Here is a 22,022-nt window from a genome sequence, read left to right as displayed (position 1 = left end):
CTCTTCTAGCACGTGTGTTTACCTGTGTCAGCTGTGTTGTCGATGCCTCGAGTGAAAAGAAAGTGCAGAGCGCGAACGCACCAGAGTGACTGAAGGATTGCCGTTAAGCAGTATCTCTGGTCGTACATGTGTATGACGTCATTGACACTTTAAAAGACTTTTTAAAGCAAATAAGTGACTCAAAAAAATCTATCACCCAGCAATGTGTAATTTATTTGCATCTCCTTTCGAATACAACATTCAAATTACTAGACAAAAAAATATATCCTGAGAAAAGTGGATTTTTATTGGTATAGCGCCATTGACCTCCATTCATTCTGCACTCGTCCTGTGAGCGCCCTCATATGGAATCAGAGAGGAACTGCAACCAGTTCAGAAGCCGGAAGTGTACTGAGAGTGAAACTTCTCGCCATATTAGACATTCTCTGGTTTACATCACCACCATCACCACAAAGCTCCTCCCTCCCGCACGCAATGGGTTGTGGGCAATATTAGCCGTTAGAGTGTGCATGGATGGCTGGCAAGGCTCCCCATTGGCGCTGGAGTCATGCCAAGACGCACTGATAGGTTGCAGCAGTTGCCGCAGAGCAGCCAATAGGCGCGCGAGCTGTCTCGCCTATGTCTGCCTGCTGCAGCAAACGCGTTTATTTTTTTTTATTTTTTTTGCTTCAGTATTCTCGAGAAAAGGAAAAGTGGAAAAGTTCACGCCACAAGCAAAAGTGGCTTAAATCTCCTTTAGGTAACGCTTTAGATTACAGCCCGGAAAGTACTGCGTAATTAAAATGAAAGTACAGTGTAACTTTCGGTAGTGTAGCCTACCTATAAAGTACTTACGTGTAAGTATAGGGGAACAATATGTAAAGTCTTGGGAATAAAGGTGTAACAACCAGGAAAATACTGCGTTATTAAAACGAAATTACAGTGTAACTTTCGGTAATTACAGTGTACCTATAAAGTGCGTACGTGTAAGTATAGAGGAATAATATGTAAAGTTTTGGGAATAAAGGGGTAACAACCAGGAAAATAACAAATTATTTAGGCAAATTATTTAGACTAAGTATTTTAGTATCTTACTTTTGGGAGCAATTTAGCGAGTACATACACTGCACCTTTTTGTAATAATAGTGTATAAAAATACATAAAGGCTTTTTTTAAATCACGGGGTACATATCAGTACATTTATAAAGTAGGCTAATTTGTTATTATTGCAAAGGTGCACTGATTAAGTTTCAAGGCAAGTAAAACTATTGCAACTTTTTATTTATTTTTTAAATGCTGGGAAAATATACTCTTGTTCCATGTAGTTACAGGGCAAGTATGACATTGCGGGCTGTAAATTAAAGTGGTGTTTCTTACCCTCTTGTTCCGTGTAGTTACAGGGTAAGTATGACATTGCGGGCTGTAAATTAAAGTGGTGCTTCTTACCCTCTTGTTTCATGTAGTTACAGGGTAAGTACAATAAAACACATGTAGGCTACACATACACAATATGATATCACTCGGAAAACTTTATTTTAAAAAACAACTTATTTCAAAACGGATTTACAGCACTTTGTTTCTCTTGCTTGGTTTCCTCCTCCTCTTGTTCCTCTTCCTCTGAAGTGAAACGATAAGCGTTTGTAAGAAAAATACCAAATATTTTAAATGTTTAAACTGTAGACTATCGCTTCCGACCAACTGTCACCTGCGCGTTCATGATAGGGTTGAGAGAAAGTATAAATACAAGTTGTCCGCGTCCGAGCTGTGCGCAGCTGTCGTGTACGCGTCCAAACTGGAGTATAAAACAGAGGCTTAAAGCGTGACGTAAGCGCACCGAAAAACCAATGTTGAATTATTATTTTTTTTAAATGTTTTTATTATTGCTCACAACAAAATACAAACAATAACAGATAATAATAATGAAAAACAAACCATGCAGAAGAACAGAGACACCAGTTCTCGCGCACGTTTCACATCAAACTCCCGCGAGAATGCAATGAACGCTTAAAGGGATAGTTCACTTTGAAATTAATTTTTGATATGTTTTAGCTTACCTCAAGGGCATCCAAGATGTAGGTGTCTTTGTTTCCGCAGTAGTTTCAATTTTGATATTTTTAGGTCAAACCGTTCTTGTCTGTCAGTCATATAATGCAGGTCGATGGTCACTGTCTCAAAACACAAGCACAGAGTCCAAATTAAAACAATTCCCCATCGTCCAAATTAAACAATTCCCCATCGTAAGTACACATTGATGGCCTAAGACACGAAACGAGCGGTTTGTGTGAGAAAACGAACAGTATTTATATCGTTGTTATCTCTTGAACACAGCACACGTCCAAATGATCTGACGGCGCGGGCGGGTATAGATATACATAGATGTCGCCTTGGCTACGGTTTCGTTCCAATGAACTGCAGTAGCGAAGGCGACATCTAGTGTATACATCTATACCCGCCCGCGGGCGGGTATAGATGTATACAGATGTCGCTTGGCTACGGTTTAGTTCCAATGAACTGCAGTAGCCAAGGCGACATCTATTTATATATCTATACCCGCCCGCAGTTCATTGGAACTAAACCGTAGCCAAGCGACATCTGTATACATCTATACCCGCCCGCGGGCGGGTATAGATGTATACACTAGATGTCGCCTTCGCTACTGCAGTTCATTGGAACGAAACCGTAGCCAAGGCGACATCTATGTATATCTATACCCGCCCGCGCCGTCAGATCATTTGGACGTGTGCTGTGTTCAAGAGATAACAACGATATAAATACTGTTCGTTTTCTCACACAAACCGCTCGTTTCGTGTCTTAGGCCATCAAAGTGTACTTACGATGGGGAATTGTTTCATTTGGACGATGGGGAATTGTTTTAATTTGGACTCTGTGCTTGTGTTTTGAGACAGTGACCATCGACCTGCATTATATGACTGACAGACAAGAACGGTTTGACCTAAAAATATCAAAATTGAAACTACTGCGGAAACAAAGACACCTACATCTTGGATGCCCTTGAGGTAAGCTAAAACATACCAAAATTTTATTTCAAAGTGAACTATCCCTTTAAAGCTTCACCAGAGAATGTCTAATATGGCGAGAAGTTTCACTCTCACTACACTTCCGGCTTCTGAACTGGTTGCAGTTCCACTCTGATTCCATATGAGGGCGCTCACAGGACGAGTGCAGAATGAATGGAGGTCAATGGCGGTATACCCCTCAAAATCCACTTTTCTCAGGATATAATTTTTTGTCTAGTAATTTGAATGTTGTATTCGAAAGAAGATGCAAAGAAATTACACATTGCTGGGTGTTAGATTTTTTAGAGTCACTTATTTGCTTTAAAAAGTCTTTCAAAATGTCAATGACGTCAGAATGCTGACGTCATTAGCAGAATGCTAGCGTGTTATGGGCAACAACAACTCAACCTGTAAGAAATCAAAACGACATAAGTACTCGTTCATTCAACTTTCGACCTAAAACCCATGTTGAACTTGCAAAATCTACAATCAGATCTGAGATTTCTCAACGGCAATCGGGTGAAAGAGACAAATTTAGCCATCTAGCCCCATTGACTCCCATTCATTTTGCACTCATGGCGAGCGCCCCCAGTGGAACTCTGGTGGTACTAAAACCAAAATTCGGTTCAATAGGGCTTAATAGGGAGTGGGCAGGCTCTCCGTAGACGGGCTCTGGCTTCACCAAACGCGAAGCCATTCAAGCCGCCCCTATGAAGCCGACTCTCATGCACTCGCTGGTGAAAGTTGGTCGGTAGCGAAAAGATGAGTAAATTATGAGAACATTTCTGGGTGTAGGCTACTGTATTTTCTTTTAATACATAATACAGAATAGAAAAAGACTCCTTAAGATTAGGCTAATCAGTGGAACGATAGAAAAAGAAGAGGAGGACCAAGAGGAGGAGGAAGCCATGCAAGAGAAACAAAAAAGGACAAAACATGCTACTTTCTGTCAGGACTTTAGAATTTGAAATGAAAAGTTGATTTAAAAAAATTTATAATAAATTAAATAAATAAGAAGTGTAATATGTTGTAAATCTGTTTTGAAATAAGTTGTTTTTCAAATAAAGGTTTTCCAAGTGATGTCAGATTGTGTGTGTACATGTGTTTTTTTATTGTACTTACCCTGTAACTACATGAAACAAGAGGGTAAGAAGCACCACTTTAATTTACAGCCCGCAATGTCAAACTTACCCTGTAACTACATGAAACAAGAGGGTAAGAAGCACCACTTTAATTTACAGCCCGCAATGTCAAACTTACCCTGTAACTATATGAAACAATTGGGGTAAGAAACACCACTTTAATTTACAGCCCGCAATGTCATACTTACCCTGTAACTACATGGAATACTTACAGTCTAAATAATTTGCCTAAATAATTTGTTATTTTCCTGGTTGTTACCCCTTTATTCCCAAAACTTTACATATTATTCCTCTATACTTACACGTACGCACTTTATAGGTACACTGTAATTACCGAAAGTTACACTGTAATTTCGTTTTAATAACGCAGTATTTTCCTGGTTGTTACACCTTTATTCCCAAGACTTTACATATTGTTCCCCTATACTTACACGTAAGTACTTTATAGGTACACTGTAATTACCGAAAGTTACACTGTACTTTCATTTTAATTACGCAGTACTTTCCGGGCTGTAATCTAAAGCGTTATTCTCCTTTATGTTTCCCTCCTTTTCTTGTTAAATCTGCCTCTCGTTTCATCCCTCAGGCTTATAAATAATAAATTACAACAATTTTTTTTTTTTTTATGTATTATGATGAATTATTTAAAGATATTTAACCTTGTCATTGTTTTTTTTGTTTTTTTCTGTGTATACAATCTCATATTATGATTAATGCAAACCCATTATATTTGTTATTTACATTTTTTGTCATTCATTGTTAAATATACAACCATCTTTCCCTGATCTTGTATGTAACTATAAGTTTGGCAATAAAAATATTATATGAGCGGCAGGTGCACTAACACCTCACAACATCAGTAACTCGACAGCCATACCTAGAATGGTTTTCCAAACCGTTTGAAATGTCTGCACAAAGGAGACGGGCAGCTGCTCGAAGATCTCGCCTTTGGAGAAAACTGTTGGATTACTTCATACTTTATAAACTTTATACAGTATAAAGCTTTATACTTCAACTGTTTATACTCGAAAAATGTAAGTATCACTCCTTAAAAATTAATATTACCCCAGAACAAATTGTATTGCTAGCCCACCCCAAAACTCACACACAATAATAATGATAAATGCTGGTCAATATTTAATTATATTACCTTTGTTTTACTGAAAACTATATAATTTAATAAAACAAATGTAATAAAACAAGCAAAATGTCATTTGTTTTTTAATATTTTTTAATAATTTGTCATATGACAGCTATGCTACAGTCTAGATAAATGCAGTGAAAACATTTACATTTTCAGTCAAGCAATAAATTATTGCATTAATTAAATAATTATATTTTATTTACCGACAACAATAAGAAACATGAATAAATTAGTAAAAGAACAAATAAAAGTAGCCATCAATAAACAAATGCATATACAAGTCAACAACACATGAAACTTTACTCACACTACAGTCATGTATTTACAGGCAGTGAACCCCACATCCTACTGCCATCTCAACACAGCGGTTCTCATTCTGCAGCTTTATTCTGATGAATCAGCTGACCACCAGAGGTGAGCTGTGCCTTCGTGCCGGAGGTTGTTGCGTGCTGTGCTTCACAATCTGAGGCAATAAGGGCAGGTGGAGTGATGGAGGGTCTCATAAGGGCAGGTGGAGTGATGGAGGGTCTCATAAGGGCGGGTGGAGTGATGGAGGATCTCATAAGGGCGGGTGGAGTGATGGAGGGTCGCATCCATGGCACCATTTCCAGTATTCAGCTCTGGGCTCCTCATCCTCAGTGCTCACACCAGTCTGCTGACATTTCAGATCCTACAAAAATGCACAAACAATATACAAAAGCAGTCATTTTAACAGCACAATGTCATTTGATTGTATTAGAAGTAACAAAATGATCTTACTTTATATTTTAGCAAGATCCCTAAAATAAAGATTTTCCCCTCACAAATGCAGCCATAAACTTTACTTGCAGGTCCTGCTCCACCAGAAAAGCTGTGCAGCAAATGCACAGAAATCAAGAATCAGAAAAGTGTTGTAATAGCTCTGTTTGAAATTACAATAATTAAAATAAACTACAACTTAATATTTAAATAGATTTTGTTATTCATTTCTGTAGTATACTCACTCAAAGCCTTCATGAGCCACTCTCCACCGGATAAACACACATCTGTTCATCTGTTCCTGTAACATCCAGACAAGATTCACGTTACCTCTGATTTATGAGCGCAACACTACATTTACATGTTGAGCTTTTTATCCAACAGAAATGTTCCTCAATTTATCAACAGTACAAATGGACAAATAAAATATATAAGTTATGTTTATTTACTTTATAGATTTGTTTATTTACCTTCCTTACAGATCATTTATCTAATGTAAGCAGTGTTGACAACAGTGAATTATCTTACATAATGGCACTCAGGTCAGGTGTAACTCAATAACTCAGTCTATTTCATGTTGTGATGTGCTCATCTGCAATACTTATAGAAGATTTTTCTGTCAGATATAAATAGACATTTAAAATGAGTGTCTTTAAGATATATATGGTTAATGTAAATCGACTTTGGAGACGAAAACGTGTGCTTACTGGAGCTCCACTGATAGCTATACATAATAAAATGTGTTTTTACAGCAAAACCACAACTATACTACACTGTCTAACGTCTTTACACCTTCAACAATTCAACAGTTTACTCTACAGTAGTTCAGCACATGCGATTTAAACACCAGGGGCCTGTTTCAGAAAGGAGCTTCAACCAACTCTGAGTTAAAACTTGAACTCTGAGTTTTCGGTTACAGAACAGCTGAAATGAGTTAGTTCAATCAACTCTGAGTTGACTGACTCTGAGTTAAGCACATGCACCACAACTATAAAATGCCATTATCAATGGAGTGCAGATATTATGAGTCACCATGGCAACAGCGCCAGACAAAGAGGTCTGCATATTTCTTACCAGCAGAACTGGATGTGCTTCTGCAAGCATATGGAGAGTACGAACACATTATTATTATTATTTTTTAAATATCGGCTGTAGCAGCGAAGGACAGAGAGTTAGCTAGGGAGAAAATAGTTGCTCGAGTCAATGCATAAGTTTACATTTTAATTACTGTTATACAGTGTTGGGTGTAATTAATTACCAAGTAATCTAAATACTGTAATTTAATTAAAGGGATTACTCTTAATTCTTCTGTAATTGAAAGTAAAATCTGATGTAATTGCATTAGACTATAGAACAATTCTGTATATTTATCATACATTTTTAAAAGGTATATTTTTTTATGTAACCTCCCTCTACACACTTTGGTCAATTCAAGAATAATTCATGCAATTGTATATTGTTTATTTGAAAGCATTAAAAGTGCAGTTTCTTGTCTCTCCTTGTATTGTTCAAGTGGTTGAGGTTGATATGGGATTTAGTAATTAGTAATAAGTAGACCAATACTTTCTAAAGATAGTCATTATTACATTAATCTAATTACACTGTTGAAGATGTCATTTGTAGTTAGTAATTAATAACTATTTTAGAGTAACTTACCCAACTGTTATAATATCAGAGGTGAAACTGGAAGAACAGTTTGTTATTCAAACTAATTTTAATTTTCATGTAGGTGCAATCCTGCAGGTATTAAAAGAACATGGCAGCTGGAAAATAAATATAAAAAAATAATTCAATCAGGTAAGGCTTGAGCATATCATGGGTGTAGGCTACCTGACTTTACAAACATTTGACATATTAAATAACTAAATAGCATCCAGTGTCTAGCAGTGCAGCAGCATTTTTGGCTGAGGGAATTCCTGGAGGGACTTCAGAGCCAGTCACTCCCAAAGATCCAAGGGCCTTCATAAAATGTAAGAGGTTTACATACAGTGGGTACGGAAAGTATTCAGACCCCCTTAAATTTTTCACTCTTTGTTATATTGCAGCCATTTGCTAAAATCATTTAAGTACTTTTTTTTTTCCTCATTATTGTACACACAGCACCCCATATTGACAGAAAAACACAGAATTGTTGACATTTTTGCACATTTATTAAAAAAGAAAAACTGAAATATCACATGGTCCTAAGTATTCAGACCCTTTGCTCAGTATTTAGTAGAAGCACCCTTTTGATCTAATACAGCCATGAGTCTTTTTGGGGAAAGATGCAACAAGTTTTTCACACCTGGATTTGGGTATCCTCTGCCATTCCTCCTTGCAGATCCTCTCCAGTTCTGTCAGGTTGGATGGTAAACGTTGGTGGACAGTCATTTTCAGGTCTCTCCAGAGATGCTCAATTGGGTTTAAGTCAGGGCTCTGGCTGGGCCATTCAAGAACAGTCACGGAGTTGTTGTGAAGCCACTCCTTCGTTATTTTAGCTGTGTGCTTAGGGTCATTGTCTTGTTGGAAGGTGAACCTTCGGCCCAGTCTGAGGTCCAGAGCACTCTGGAGAAGGTTTTCGTCCAGGATATCCCTGTACTTGGCCGCATTCATCTTTCCCTCGATTGCAAACAGTTGTCCTGTCCCTGCAGCTGAAAAACACCCCCACAGCATGATGCTGCCACCACCATGCTTCACTGTTGAGACTGTATTGGACAGGTGATGAGCAGTGCCTGGTTTTCTCCACACATACCGCTTAGAATTAAGGCCAAAAAGTTCTATCTTGGTCTCATCAGACCAGAGAATCTTATTTATCCCATCTACCGACTGCATCTCTGGAGCTCAGCCACAGTGATCTTTGGGTTCTTCTTTACCTCTCTCACCAAGGCTCTTCTCCCCCGATAGCTCAGTTTGGCCGGACGGCCAGCTCTAGGAAGGGTTCTGGTCGTCCCAAACGTCTTCCATTTAAGGATTATGGAGGCCACTGTGCTCTTAGGAACCTTAAGTGCAGCAGACATTTTTTTTTGTAACCTTGGCCAGATCTGTGCCTTGCCACAATTCTGTCTCTGAGCTCTCTGATGATCAGAAGAAATGGACAGCACCTGAGTTAAATATATGAGTGTCACAGCAAAGGGTCTGAATACCATGTGATAATTCAGTTTTTCTTTTTTAATAAATGTGCAAAAATGTCAACAATTCTGTGTTTTTCTGTCAATGTGGGGTGCTGTGTGTACAATAATGAGGAAAAAAAAATTAACTTAAATGATTTTAGCAAATGGCTGCAATATAACAAAGAGTGAAAAATTTAAGTGGGTCTGAATACTTTCCGTATGTGTTATTCTTTATATAGGCTATTTTTGATATTTCCATTTATTTTACTTTGGGTTGGGTTTTTTGTTGGTCCCAACAGATTCTGATGGTAATATCTGTCTTTTGGAGCCTCCTGTCCCAACAGAACCCCAGGCAGTTGTAAGTAGCCTACTCAATAATACACAAGAAATTATGACAAATAGTGTTATAAAGTGTACTCAACCAAATGCTCATCTTCACAGGACGATGGGGATAAAGAGTTTCTGCTGCCACAGAGAGGCCTACAGAGGTAATGTTAATATTATGTCTACACATCAAACAATCTACACATTCAGATTTTTGCACATTTTCATGTGAAGTAGCCTATAGAATCTAAGTTTAAATCTAAGTATAAACGGGTATGCTCCCGACCAGGTTAGGTTCACAGAGTAAGTTACCATGGTAACTGACTCTGAGTATAAGTTACCTCTCTTTCAGAAACGGGCTTGACTTACTCTGCTTTCTCAGGTTTGACATACCTCTCATTCTGAAACAGAAAACCCAGTTTCCCTCTCTTCAGGGTTTAACATACTCAGAGTTTTCACTTAACCTCCTTTCTGAAACAGGCCCCTGGTGCATGAAAGAAAAAAAAAAAAAAAAAAAAAATTAAGGGGCTAAGGTTTTCCTTTTAAATTATATTCTTCTATGGTGGAAAAAAAACTATTGCGTATTTCTTTTTTATCACTTTGAGGGCTTTTGTATAAGAAACAAATTCACCATGAATATTAGAATTAGGGATGGCTTTAGTAATAGATTCAAATTTGGCCCGATTGCAAATGAGATTATATTTAACACAGAAATTTTTATATGATATAATTCCACTATTACTATCAATTAAATGGGACACTGAACAAATACCTTTCTCCATCCAGTTCTTGTCAAACAGTGATTTGTTCCTAACCGTAATATATCTATTATTCCATAATGGTGTATTGTGTGGTGTAAAGTTATGATTATATAAAATCTTCCAGTATAACAAAACCTGTTGATGAAATTGGGATAATTTAATTGGCAGACGTTGAACAGTGAAATCACAACTTAGTAAAATTATATTCCTCCTAATTTCTTAAACAATTCTCTGGGAATATGAAACCCAAAATTATTGTGGTTTAAAAAGGATTTCAACCAATTAATTTTCAGGGTCCCATTTATAGAATCAAAATCAATGGCTTGTAACCCTCCGTCTTTATAATCTTTTGTCATCTCTACCCTTCTAATGTAATGGGTTTTCTTTCTCCAGATGTAACCAAAGTTAACCTGATAGATTTTTTTAATGGCTCTATTTAAAATAGCTATTGTGTATGCAGGATAGATTAATCTTGAAATGCTTTCCATTTTAGTCAAAAATACTCTAATCTAATCTAATAAGCATATATCTCGCAATAGCCAAGAGTTACGTTTAATTTGACATTTATCTAATACTTTCCACACATTCATATATTCATTTTCAACAGAATCTTTTGAAATAAGCATTCCAAAGTACTTAACTTTAGATTTTATAGAAATGTTATAAGCCTCAGTTAAGTGACATTGATGAATTGGCATTAATTCACACTTGTTCAAATTCATTTTTAAACCGGAGGCTTTAGAGAAGGTGTGAATTATTTGTAAAATTTTGGGGACTGGGGAAATTCTGTTAGCGGCTTCATGAAAATGGTAGTATCATCTGCAAACTGGCTGATGATTACTGGCTGGCCAATTACCTCTTAATGGGGCTATGCTTGAGTTCTTGATAAAGATAGAAATCATTTCTGTGGTTATAATAAAAAGAAATGGGGAAATAGGGCAACCCTGTTTTATGCCACAATTGATTGGAAATCTTGGTGATGTACCTCCTGATAAAGAAACCGAACTATTAGAATTTTCGTAAAGGGATTTTATAATATTTCAAAATTTATCTCCAAAACCAAACAATTTTAAACAATCAAAAATAAATGGGTATTCAATTGAATCAAATGCCTTGTAGAAGTCAATGAAAAGAATAAAGCCATCATTTTCTATTTGATGTGAATGTAGATGTAAGCACAAAACGAATATTGTTGTGTATGGATCTTCTCTTCATAAAACCGGATTGGGAATCACTTATGATTTTATGTAAAAATAATTTTAATCTGTTAGCATATATAAGGGTTCAAATTTTATAATCAGTGTTTAATAATGTGATTGGTCTAAAGTTATCTAAGATTTTGGGGTCCTTATCAGGTTTGGGGATTAAGGTTATGATACTTTGTTTCATAGTGAGAGGGAAAGTCATACTTTCAGTTGCTTCTTTTAACATAAGCAAAAAAGGGTCTTTTAGTAAGATCCAAAAGTGTTTATAAAAATTGTCCGTAAGGCCATCACATCCTGGAGATTTGTCTGAAGACAAACTACCTACTACTTTATCCAACTCAACAGAAGTAATATCAGCATCACACAGCGCTACAGATTCATCATCTATATGGGGAATAAGATCTTTAATATGGTTGAAAAATAATATTTCATCGTCCAGGGAAAAGGTTGAGGAATATAAATTGCTGTAGAAAGAGACAACTTCCTTAGTGATTGAAGCTTGATCTGTAATTACCTGGCCCTGGAGCGATAAGGCTTTAATTGAAAGTTTCTCTTGCCTTCTTTTTTCTAAAGGACAGAAGTATGAGGTACTTCTTTCCCCATCCTCAATCCATTTTGCTCTGGACCTGATAAAAGCCCCTTCCGCTTTACGAAGATAGATTTCATCAAGCTTGTTTAGAAGATTTTGCAGTTTCTGTTTATCATTATCAGTAGGTGAAGTTTTATTATAATAGATATTTATTTGTTTAATAATATTAATTTCAGATAATCTGTATACATTATGACTTGGTTTTCTGTATAACAGAAGAGACCTACATTTTGTGAGAATAGAATATGTAGACCGGAACTTATCTCAAAGTTGGTTATGTGATCTTAGTTGCACACGGCAAGCTGTCTTGTCACCAACTCAACCCACAAGCTGATGTTATTTTAGATGCAGCAGTCCTAATTATGGCCTCACATTTGCCACAGGAAGTGCATCTTCTACCTAATAATCATAATATATGGCCAATATTATCTTTTTACCTAAAGTAATTATGTTTTATTGTGCTTGAAGGAAGATTTAGCAGATTAAACCTCCCTTTTCGTGATAGTCTGAACAGATGATACTTACAAATGGGTATCATGAGTTCAGGTCAGAACTCAGTTCCTTAGCGGACTGGCAACAATGCCACTGTTGTGGTGATTAGATGTGTATGACCACCACAGGACAATGCCATATGATTGTTCAGCCTACAACCAGTCATTTGGACATTGAGGCTATGCTAATTTCAGTTAAAAAGGTTCACATATTTTATTTATTATTTTGTTCATAAAATGCAAATCTAACATTTTATGAGAAGATCATTTGACAATTTCAATAATTTAAGCAACTTAAGCAAATTCAATAATTTAAGTTACTTACACTTCAGTCTATGTGCTCCAATGTCCAGTGCTGCTCTAATCCATCTTTCTTTTTTGCTGGCCTTTTTTCTTTTCTCTTTCGTTGTTTGCTGTGTTCGTTGAGATGTCACTTGTAGAAACAGAAAGGCATTCTGCATATACAGCATACTACAGGGTTATCAAGTTAGAATCAAGCCCTACCCCCTTTTTTTAGGTCACAGGCAGCAGAACAGTTCCTCCTTGTGTTGCAATATAGACCACAAACCAGTAGATTTTCATCTCCATGCTCCCTTCATGCTTTCCGCTTTACACTGATCTCCCAGATCTGCAGGGCTTTTGGCATTATGTTTCACATGAATGCTCTTGCTCTGAAGTCTGAACACCAGGACAAAGGTCTGATAAAAGAGCTGCCAGAAAATAAACACCATGGGAATTCTTTAAACGGAAACCTCATCTTGTATTGTCTACTCAACTGAGTGAAGTTTATGACCCTTGTTTTTATACAGTTAACATTTCATACTGTTGCATGGATAGATCATTCTAGATAAGCCATAATCATGTTTACTGGTGATAGCTTGTCAGTGAGAGTCTCTATTCAGTTACAGTGGGCCATAAACTAATCGTTAATCGTTAAAACTTTCGTTAAATTATATATTAAATTATATGCCAATCAATATGGCTTACACAAACTAAGACAACACAGCCTAATTAATTCTTAAACATAAACTAAGTAGAGCATTAAGCTATAAGGAGAAAACAAATCGGGCTGTGAAACGATTAATCGCGAGTGTCCAGAATGTGTGGCGATGCCCTGGTGAGGAGTTCCAAGAGAATTGTGCCTTGCCTACAGTCGAGCGTGGTGGTGGTTGCATCATGGTCTGGGGCTGCATGAGTGCTGCTGGCACTGGGGAGCTGAGCTTCATTGAGGGAAACATGGATTCCAACATGTACTGCGACATTCTGAAGCAGAACATGATGCCCTCCCTTCAGAAACTGGGCCAAACAGCATGATAACGTCCCCAAACACATCGCCAAGATGACAACTGCCTTGCTAAGGAAGCTGAAGGTGATGGAGTGGCCAAGTATGTCTCCAAGATGACCTGATCCCTATTGAGCACCTGTGGGGCGTCCTCGAACGGAAGGTGGAGAAGCACCATGTGTCTAACAGCCATCAGCTCTGTGATGTCATTATGGAGGAGTGGAAGAGGGTCCCAGCAACAACCTGTGCAGCTCTGGTGAAGTCCATGCCCAGGACAATTAAGGCAGTGCTAGATAACAATGGTGCTCACACAAAATATTGACACTTTGGACAGTTTTGACATGTTCACTTAGGGTGTACTCACTTTTGTTCCCATGCTATTTTGACAATAATGGCTGTATGTTGAGTTATTTTCAGATGACAGTAAATATAATACTGTTATACAAGCAGCACATTGACTACTCTAAAATCTATCCTAGTTTCATAGTATTGTCTTGAGAAGATATACAAAAATGTTTGCTGAAATGTGAGGGGTGTACTCACTTTTGTGAGATACTATATATATATATATATATATATATATATATATATATATCGTTACTTGGTGTTCTCTTGCATCATATGAACTTGTTCTCTTGCAAACATACAGAATGCCCTAGCAACTGCCTGCCAAGCACTAGGCTACTCACATTTTCTTCAAATGTATGTCTAGTTATTAGTGTATCATCTTCAGCGTGAATTTTGGACTGGAATCACGTTTCCAATAGACTCACTAACAACATAATTAAAATGTACATGTCTAGTTATTATTGTATCGTCTTCTACGCGAATTCTGGACAGGAAAAACTTTTCAATACACTCACACAACAGCATCATTGGAGCGCTAACATACAATCTTGCACTCAAACCCATCACTGTTTGTTAGTGTATGCTGGGGCATGCGCGAATCCTTCTCTTCTCGCGGCCTCATAGAGAGCAGTCTTAGAGCGCATGCGCGAATCCTTCTCTCCTCGCGGCCTCGTAGAGAGCAGACTCAGAGCGCATGCGCACACCGGATCAGAATGTTGAGCAAAACGGACTAGAGAAGAGACGGAAAGACGTGCAAGCAAATTCAAACATATTTTCTCCTTAGCGAAGTGAACGACTGTCGACCTAGAATATAACTTATAAAAACATGACGGAGCCCCAGTCAGCACTGTTACTCAGGAGACAGCTAGCAGGTAATTTTTCAAGGCTGCTGGCAAAGCCAGGCTAACAAACCGGTGAACATTTAGCCTGTCAATGCAGTCAAGACGGAGGTGTTAGCCGTTAGCCGCTAGTTTAGCTGCTAACGAGCGCTGCATTTATTGTAAAGCATTCGTTAGCAAGTTAGCAGCTAAAGTAGCCGGCTAAAGGCTATCTCCGCCGTCTTTTGTTTATTTTTAAATGCTGGTTTGGTACGACTTATGATGGAATATTCATCCAAGAGCCGTTAAGAATTAATTAAAGTGATAATACGCTTGCAATGTGTTTTTTTTTTTTTTTTTTTTTTGCTTTTTGCTTGTTTAAATGTATGTCAGGCAGTTTCGTCTGTAATCACTCCGGCGGGGCCGCTCGCAGTCGGCCAGTCCGTGTTTTGACTAGGAGCACCAGCCGTCGGTTATAGTCTCAGGGAAACTCTGTCATTGGTTCCATTTCCGTTCACCATCTTAATCTTGATCCGTCAAACCAGTATTGTTATCACAAGGCGCAAAATTGAGATTTATAAGCCGTACATTGTGTACCATGTCCCCGCAGCGGGGCGATCAAATCCCTTTGTTTTTCTAGCTGGCTAACAGGCTAAGCTAACAAATTGATGGTTGCTGTTTGAACACCAGCTCACTGGTACAGAGAGAACTACACAGTACAGTCAGACTCTGTACAGTCCAGTCCAACTGTACTGTTCATAATAGATTTACATTCGTGATCAACACATAACGTGCTTATTTAATTTTTTGGTTATATACGAATTTAGCTGTTACTAGAGTCGTTACTAGTTTGTTTCTCCTGTTCTTTGGCCAATAAACACACTGAGCAACATGATCCGTGAGTGTCAGCTTAACTGAGCTCAAGCCAGAGGAGGATTTCTCCACTGGGCCCCATTTGCGCAGTGCAGCCAGTGAAGTGAATTATTTGTAAAAGGGTAGGCTAAAACTAAGCAGATTACATGAGTTCTCAGTTTAAACATGAATATTTCAGATCATATTAAAAATGTTAGATCTGATTCATGACAGCTGTCTCTCTGCTGCATAGACAGCCCCCCCCCCAAATTACTCATCTTACACACTCATAGAGGCAACTCGCCTATTTCTTTCCTAGGGTTGACAGGGTGAGTGGCACCCTGGGTCTGTCATGGCGTTAGGTTCTGCGGTGGCCCTGCGGCTGATTGACTAATTCAGGGGATCGGGGCTGTTTTGGTTGTCTTCTTTCAGCAGGACCAGCATGGTGAATGCTGCATAAATGGATGTTGTGAGGCTTTTGCTCCCACAGAGGGTTCACTGAGTTTGGAACAAGGCCCTCACACAGGCCTTGTTCCAAACTCAGTGAACCCTCTGTGGGAGCAAAAGCCTCACAACATCCATTTATGCTGGACTTAAAAGATATGGGCCAGGAAAATGTGGCACTTGTGAGATCTTAATGCGCTCATAAAATTGACACATCCATATAACTGGATTACCCAGCTGTCAACTTGTTTTTGTCAACAAGATGGTCATCCCCAAACCTACAGTGATTTTGTTTTGCTCTCTCTTATAAGAACACAGAAGTTCAGACAGAGCGTCTGAGACCACAGGCACCAATAGATGGACGTTCTTTGGCTCGAGGCTCAGTCAGTTGAACTGATAACAAACAGGCAAATTGCTCATTTCTTGTCTAAAATTCTCCCCAGATGTGAAAACAGTTTTTGGTGTTGTTACTGTGTAGGTCCAAGTATCAACACCCATGTGTAAGCACAAATGCACCTAGTGGCCTGAAATACCACATTTACTTTTTCTTCTTTCATCTAAAATAGCTAATCAGTATCTTCATGTTCTCTCTTCCTAACAGAACTAAATAAAAATCCTGTGGAAGGTTTCTCAGCCGGTTTGATAGATGATAATGACCTTTACAGATGGGAAGTGCTAATAATCGGTCCTCCTGATACACTCTAGTAAGTCTTTTTGTTGTCTTATGAAATACCATCTGATATTTGTATTTACAAATTTAAATTATGTCATCAGTTAAAGGATTAGTGCAACCAAAAATGAAAACTGTCATCATTAACAAAGGATGAGCAGTACAGTTATTCAAAATGTAAGTTTTGTGTTGCTTAGAAGATAATGAAAGTAATATAGGCATGAGTGAGGGTGAGTAAATTATGACAGAATTAAAAATGTTGTGTGAACTATGACTTTAATATGGATTGCCCCATGGCAAATGACAGTCTGGTTGTGATTGTTCTTAATGAAGATGAATATGTATACACACACACTTTAGTGGTGCCATAGGGGATCCTAACTGGCACTGTTTAAGCAGTTGCAGAATATTTTAATACATTGCAAAGAATTTACCACCACAATATTGTTGCAGAATAACACTTTAAGCCTGTTATGTTTTTTTTTTTTCTGTTTACAGTGAGGGTGGCGTCTTTAAAGCCCATCTTACATTTCCCAAAGACTATCCTCTCAGGCCTCCTAAAATGAAGTTCATAACAGAAATATGGCATCCAAATGGTAAGTGTGGGTTCACCCCACTGGGTCTTTCACATTTTTGTGAGATTTGTTGTTTGCAGATTTCCACAGAATGTAAACATCCCTTATTCAGGTTGCCCTCGGTTGACAGAGAGGCTGCTCGCTGCAGAGCCATGGGTGGAGCGTGAAGTTCAGCTCCTCCTCTCTGGTTGTAATTTGGGCGTAATGGGTGAAGGTTCAACCACACCCTAACCCTACCCATAACTCTATCCCTCCACCCATTATATCCACAGAGGTGGAGCTGGACTAGGTCAAGCTCAACCCATGAATAGCTGGAGGTCATTTGGCTCTGCAGTGAGCACCATTTGGGCTGATCTAAAAGCTATATTGCACTTACACTGACACTTAGCGTTGTGAATTCAGCCTCATGCAAATGCTGTTTGTTGCTTATTCAGAATGTAAACATTTTATTTCACTGGCAAAATGTCTAGTAATGGGGCTTGCCTACCATTGTGTGTGTTTTTGGCTGGTCTTCTAATCTAAACTTGTCTGCTCCCATTAGGAGACCTCCTCTATATAAAATAAATCGCTTTGATAAAATCTATTGATATGACAGGAGGTTTTTCATGTGCATGTACATGATTTTAAAGAAATTTTTAAAAGTTTTATTCTTCTGTGTAATATTTTAATGAGGGAAAATTATGGAATAAACCTTTAAAAATCTTCACATTCCCTGCCACTTGTTTATTATTGTGTTGATTTAATAATTCTTTCAGCAACCATATTTATCTATTATATTATATGAATGGCAACAGAAAAAAATGGTTCATGTATGTCAAACTATGTAAGACTGTAATAACTTGCATGCAGTCTCATGTCCTGTTTCTGTATTGTGATTGCAGTTGACAAGAATGGTGATGTTTGTATTTCGATATTGCACGAACCGGGGGAGGATAAATACGGCTACGAGAAACCAGAAGAGCGTTGGCTCCCCATCCACACCGTAGAGACCATTATGATTAGCGTCATCTCTATGCTAGCTGACCCCAATGGAGATTCCCCTGCCAATGTTGATGCAGCAGTAAGTCTGATGCTAACTTGTTAAAACTACCTAATAAATAATATATGCTTTGTATTCCATTGTGTGCATGTTAGCTGAATGTGATGCTGCTGTGCTTTTTATTCACTTCAGTGATAAATTATATGTGTATTTATACATTAATTTTTGTTTAATATTTCAGAAAGAGTGGAGGGAAGACAGACATGGTGAATTCAAAAGAAAAGTTGCCCGCTGTGTGAGAAAGAGCCAAGAGACTGCCTTTGAGTGAAATTCATCTAGCAGCTTGTAGCTTCACTATTTTCAGGGTAAGCAAGTGGACTTTTACCATCTTGTTTTACTGCTGATGTCTTGTGACCATTTTTTTTTTAAATTCTCCGACTGACTAATTGAAAACTCACGAGCACAGAGCCAGGTGATGCAGAGAATTGTTATCGCAAGTTTTAAAGCTATCCCTCATGTGACTTTTTATTAGCATGGTGATTTACCCTGGTCTGTTTTTACCTGTGGGTTTTTTTGTGTGTTTTTTCAGTTTGTTTTTTAATTTAAATAAAAGGTAAAATGTGCTTTATCTGTATATGAGTGCGCAGCACATAAAAAATATTACTGACATTGCTGATTTGTACAGGGTTAAAAATCACACAACTCTCATGTTGCCTCACTATCCCATACAGAACTAATCCCCTTGGAATAGGTCTGAGTAGAGTTCTGTCATAGTAATGTTGTGGGCTAACCTGTTAGAACAGGTTCACAAGGCTTGTTTTAAAAATAGAGGTTCAATGCTAAAGATTATTAGGTAACAGTGGCTCTTTTGTCTGCTTAGCCTCTCATAGGTAACTCATAGACCCTTTAGTCCAGAGCATTTCAGCTGGTTGTACTGTTTCCTCCTCGTTCACACATTACTACCCCAGTCTTCAGTGTCACATGATCCTTCAGAAATCATTCTAATATGCTGATTTGGTGCTCAAGAAATTGTTGTAATATTATTGATATGCTGTCACTTTTGATCAAAATAATGCATCCTTACTGAATACAATAAATTAAAAAAATTGTGCTGACCCCAAACCTTTGAACTTTAGTGTGTTTAAAGTAAGTTGTTAAGTTTCAAAAGATTGATATTGCTGATGTATGTCACTGACAAAATGAACTGATGAAGGCTTTAGATGTCTAAAGGTCTATTAGTCTGACATTTGTTTTAGTCTGAAATATCTAATCTAATATTTCTGTCTGTGTCTTTCACAGGTCTCCAGTTGAGAAACAACATGGCACTGTTTTCTTGCACTCTACCACCCTATTGCTGGACTGGTTTTCATTGAATGTTGGCAGTAACAGACTGGCATTAATAGGCTGCAATAGAACATAAGGCCATCACAGATGCTGACAGAACACGCCAAGCAAGTGCCAACAAAAAAGAGAAAAAAAAACTTACAAACAATTACGCTTTTTTCCTTCTTTTTTTTTCTCCAAGTCTACGAACTGATACAACTTTTCAGGAAGAGATTGTAAAGACGTGTACATAGCACAGACATAAAAACCGGATAATATATAATAACTTGTTCCTATCCATCCAGCAGGACTTAGTACCAAATAAAATAGCAATTCTGTAGTTAGAGTGTGACATCATGTACAGTTCTTGAAGAGTATAGTTCATCTCCTACCCTCCACCTCCTGCTGCCTCACATCTCTTAGTGTGCATCAGATCTGATACAGGTGCAAGAGACCTCACGTACCCGCCTGTCAGCTTGAACAAAAGTCACTCAAACTCAATCCAGTTTTAGGGTGGGGAAGGAAGGGGTAAGCTATAATTAGAACTCAAAAGCATGCTCGTCATGTTGGATGGCTTTCTCACTCGGGACACTTCAGGTAAAAATAGCTGTAAAGCACGTCATTTTCTTATTAATTAGGGTTCATGAAGGTATTTCTCTGATTTGGTTTTTAAAAGGGGTGGGGGGGGGGGGGGGGGGGGGCGCTCTTATTTTGGCTGAAAGGATGACTGCATTCTGAGTGTCAGGTTCTCATCTTTTCTCGTTTTGTCCGTTTGAGTCAGGAAGGCAATGGCAAGGAAACCCATCAGATGTGATTTTTTTTTTCTTTTTTTTCTGCATGTTTTAAGTTCTCTTTTGTTTTCAAAAGTGCCTCCAATTTAAATAGCTTGGCTTGTTACATGCCCTGCATCAAACAGGAGCTAAAGGGAGGGACGTTTTTAAGAACTGCTTAACATCCTCTCAAGTTTGTGTGAATGTGTAAGGTTTTTTTTTTCATAACCTTTGTACCAGCATTCTGAATTATTTGGTGTAGCAATAACTGCGTTGCCCACTTTCCGAGGACATCCTAAAATTGGATATTCATATAAGATTTCTAGTAAAGATTCTCCCTTGTATCAGAGCAGATTTTTGTGTGCGTGCGCTTGACATCTCTTTTGTGTGGTTTCTTTGATAGGTTTCTTAGCCATGCTTTAAATGTAGATTTCTTGCTAACAGTTTCTGGGATTTCAGATGAGGTGTATGTCTTTAAGGGTGATTGAGCATTAAGTGTTATGCAGAGGGGGTGTGTGTGTGTGCGTGTGCGTGTGCATGCCTGTATCCCATCCTCTGTCCCATAATCTTTAATTCTCTGGTTAATTTTATTCTGGCTCTGACAGACTACTGCAATTATTTTGCCTAATGTACAAAGACAAAATACCGATGTATATTTTTCATGTTATGAAAATTGTCACCTCTAGTGAGTTCTTCTAAAATATAATTTTTTCCAATACTTGTGTGCTATCTGTGTTCAGTTCAAAGTGTTGCCACAAATCTGGATGTGATAGGATCCATTCATCAATACCAGCATAACTACAAATGTATTTGCTTTTTATTAAAAAATGTCGGTAACACTTTATTTGACAGTGCCCTTGTTACATATGTTACATGTACTTACCAGAGCAATAACAGTAAATTATGCATAATTACATGCATCTAACTCTAAACCTAATCCTACCCTAACCCTATATTAAGTACATGTAGTTAATTAATGTTACTCAGTACTTAAATGTATAATTACACTGTAACAATGACACCTTAAAATAAAGTGTAGCCAAATATTCTTCTCAGAACATGGCAGTCTTATATAAACCACTAGGTAAAAAGTGTATCTACCTGTCTGTAGTTTTAAAAACATCTATTTGGGCCAGTGTGATTTTAGTATTTATATACTATTATAGTATGTATATTTTAAATTTGTTTTATTTTTCATATTCTCTTTTTTTTTTAAGTAGTTTCACATGCTTTGTTATTAGTTTTGTTATATTTCTATATAGCTTAAATTTAATTTTTAAGCTAAAATAATTTTAGTGCTTATACTTATTTCAGTTAGTTGCTGAGGGAATATTTGTCATTTTATTTTTAAGCCTTTCATCTATATTAATTTGATTTCGGTTCACTTAATTTCAATTACTGAAAACAAGATTGAATATTTTTTGTGTTGGCTAACAATAACAACACTGCTTAGGGGGACAATTGATTGGCATCATAAGGACA

General features: G+C 37.6%; 1 protein-coding gene and 1 long non-coding RNA gene across 2 annotated transcripts; one reads left to right on the top strand and one right to left on the bottom strand.

The window, feature by feature from the left end:
* Positions 1-5,351: 5,351 nt before the first annotated feature.
* Positions 5,352-13,032, bottom strand: LOC311293194. Its single transcript, XR_014627900.1, has 4 exons — positions 12,805-13,032; positions 6,266-6,321; positions 6,042-6,132; positions 5,352-5,952 (listed from the first exon to the last, which is right to left on the bottom strand). It is a non-coding gene; the product is annotated as an uncharacterized lncRNA (long non-coding RNA).
* A 1,762-nt stretch (positions 13,033-14,794) lies between these two features.
* Positions 14,795-21,258, top strand: ube2g1a (ubiquitin-conjugating enzyme E2G 1a). Its single transcript, XM_084414745.1, has 6 exons — positions 14,795-14,981; positions 16,825-16,927; positions 17,392-17,489; positions 18,350-18,528; positions 18,689-18,812; positions 19,747-21,258. The coding sequence occupies exons 1-5, from the start codon at positions 14,936-14,938 to the stop codon at positions 18,773-18,775; spliced, it is 513 nt and encodes a 170-aa protein (XP_084270871.1). The 5' UTR covers positions 14,795-14,935; the 3' UTR covers positions 18,776-18,812; positions 19,747-21,258.
* Positions 21,259-22,022: the final 764 nt, after the last annotated feature.

The sequence above is a fragment of the Rutilus rutilus genome (genome assembly GCF_951802725.1).
Source record: "Rutilus rutilus genome assembly, chromosome: 7".
NCBI classification, from domain to species: domain Eukaryota; kingdom Metazoa; phylum Chordata; class Actinopteri; order Cypriniformes; family Leuciscidae; genus Rutilus; species Rutilus rutilus.
This window is presented reverse-complemented; position numbering and strand designations above follow the sequence as displayed.